This window comes from Arvicola amphibius, chromosome 7, assembly GCF_903992535.2.
Source record: "Arvicola amphibius chromosome 7, mArvAmp1.2, whole genome shotgun sequence".
In the NCBI taxonomy this organism is placed as follows: domain Eukaryota; kingdom Metazoa; phylum Chordata; class Mammalia; order Rodentia; family Cricetidae; genus Arvicola; species Arvicola amphibius.
In genome coordinates this window covers 649,789-652,149 of record NC_052053.1, presented here as the reverse complement: position 1 = coordinate 652,149, position 2,361 = coordinate 649,789, and the positions used below count along the sequence as shown (strand labels likewise).

Sequence of the window (2,361 nt, the reverse complement as noted above, 5' to 3'; positions counted from 1 at the left end):
CCTTTGATTTTCATCTGTCACACTTCTGTAATATTTGACCTGTGGTCTGTGTTCACATCCTTTGACCTGAGTTGTTTCATCTGTAAAATTGTCAAGCCATGAGGAGCTCTAACAAAGAAATGTTAATACAGGTTACTTCTACAATTAGTTCTCCTCCTCAATTGTGAATTTTTATATGATTTTTATTGTCCTCTTCAACTCTGTTCTTGAAGAAAAGTGACAATCCTATTTTAAAATTGCCAGTGCTGGAAAATCGAGTCAATCAATTGCAGAGGATATTAGATTTTTCAGAACATCGTTTGGGAATGAAATGTAGATACCAGTGACAGGAAATTACTGAAGAGAGGACTTCTGAGATTTTTCAAGGGAAAAGAAAACATGTTTGACTGTTCTTATCTATATTAAATGCCTAATTTGTGAAAACAGGAATGGTGCTAATCCATTCTTTGTGGCATTTTCACTTAATGAAGGAGAGAAACCACCATGAGACCTTTCCATGTGGGGTTTTACTGTTGCTAGAGAACAAGGAAGACAAGCTCATGTCTTGAATGAAACAAACACATTAGAAACATCCAATCAGCTTTTAGTGCCATTTTTTAAATGGCATTTTTTTCTCATACAAATACGCCTTCCACCATTAAACTAGGTATAGAGTTTGTGTGTAGTTATACCAAAGTGGATCTTTTATGAGTTTGAAATTAATGCAGAAATACATCTTCATGTATGGCCCATCAGTAACCTCGGTGCAGTTCCTGGAGCTACTCACATATGTCTCCAACGAACTCGTGATCACAAGGGGCTACCTGGGAAAGAATGGTCCCTGTGTTATGAGGAAAAGGCAACCTTGTTATATTGTATATTATATACAGTAGGGTAATGTATATAATAATCATGCATATGGCATATGTGTGCCATGTACATATGGAATAAGAAAAACATGATGACCAATCAGTGCTAATAAAAACATTAAATATTAAATTATTAAATATTAAAAGACCATCATTAATGGGTATTTGAAAAAACTGCCTTCAAAATTACTTACTTGTCCCTACTTGAAACCCTGTGGGAACTTAATGACATCTTAGTCTATAGAATCAAGAAGTGTGTTTTAAACATCTGTCTGGAAATCCACATCACTGAGAAAACACTTTTCTTTTAATCATTCTTCTCATGGCTTCTTTGGCTTCTCTGTTTCTCATGCTATATATCAAGAGATTCAGTACTGGCAGCAAAAGTGTATAAAACACAGAGATGATTTTTTCTATATCCCGTGGGAAGCCTGAGCTGGTTCCCATGTAAGTAGATATTACTGTTCCATAGAAGAGCGTTACTACTGTTAGGTGGGAGGCACACGTAGATAAAGCCTTATAACTTCCCCTGGCAGAATGTATTTTCAAGACAGTAATAAGAATCCCTAGGTAGGAGCTAATTACTATCAAAAATGTAATTACAGATGTAGCCCCAGAAAGAACAATGAATAAAATCTCACTGTGGCGGGTATCAGAGCAGGAGAGCTGAAAGAGCAATGGAATATCACAGAAATAGTGATCAATGGCATTGGGCCCACAGAAAGTTAGCTTGAGAAGGCTCGTCAAGTGGGTGAGTGAGTTGGCACAGCCTAGCAGGTAAGAGGCAGACACCAGATAGATGCAAAACGTGGGGGTCATGAGACCTCTGTACTGAAGCGGACTGCAGATGGCAAGGTACCTATCATAGGCCATTGCAGCCAAGAGGAAGCATTCTGCAGTCAGAAATAGGTTGACAAAGGAATACTGTAGGAGGCAGCCATGGTATGAAATTGTTTTTTGACCTAACAAGTAGTTTATCAGCATTTTGGGAAGAAAGACCGACGAATAGCAGAAATCTAAGAAAGCCAAGTGGCTAAGGAAAAAGTACTTGGGGGAATGAAGCTGGGCAGTAGCTAAAATTATTAAGATAACCCACAAGTTGCCTACAACAGTAATGCCATAGAGTAAGAAGAACAGCACAGAGAGTACAGTATTCAGCGCAGGATCGTCCGTTAGTCCTAGGAGGATAAATTCAGTTGTCACACTCAAATTTCTGTCAGCCATTGATATGATTCCTTTATGGGGGATCTGCAAAGAACCAGAGGGAAAAAATAGATGACCAGAGAGCACAGTTTATAATCATGAAATCATCCTATTCACATCTTTAAAGAATGTCAAAATATTCATCATCAGCTATAATAATCCAAATTAAATTAAAATTAGCTGAGTGTAAAGTTAACTTTTAAAAACATTAACTTGACTCTCAACAAGGAATTGAAATTATCACTATGTGTCATATGAAAGAAGATGTAGAGAAAGTGCCATACTCTTTGGAAGACACAGAATCAGGTCT

At 37.4% G+C, this 2,361-nt stretch overlaps 1 protein-coding gene across 1 annotated transcript; it reads right to left on the bottom strand.

Annotated features, from left to right (window-relative positions):
* Positions 1-1,133: 1,133 nt before the first annotated feature.
* LOC119818437 (olfactory receptor 1052-like) lies at positions 1,134-2,072 on the bottom strand. The gene has a single exon (XM_038335758.1). It carries the CDS (start codon positions 2,070-2,072, stop codon positions 1,134-1,136), a length of 939 nt encoding a protein of 312 aa, XP_038191686.1.
* Positions 2,073-2,361: the final 289 nt, after the last annotated feature.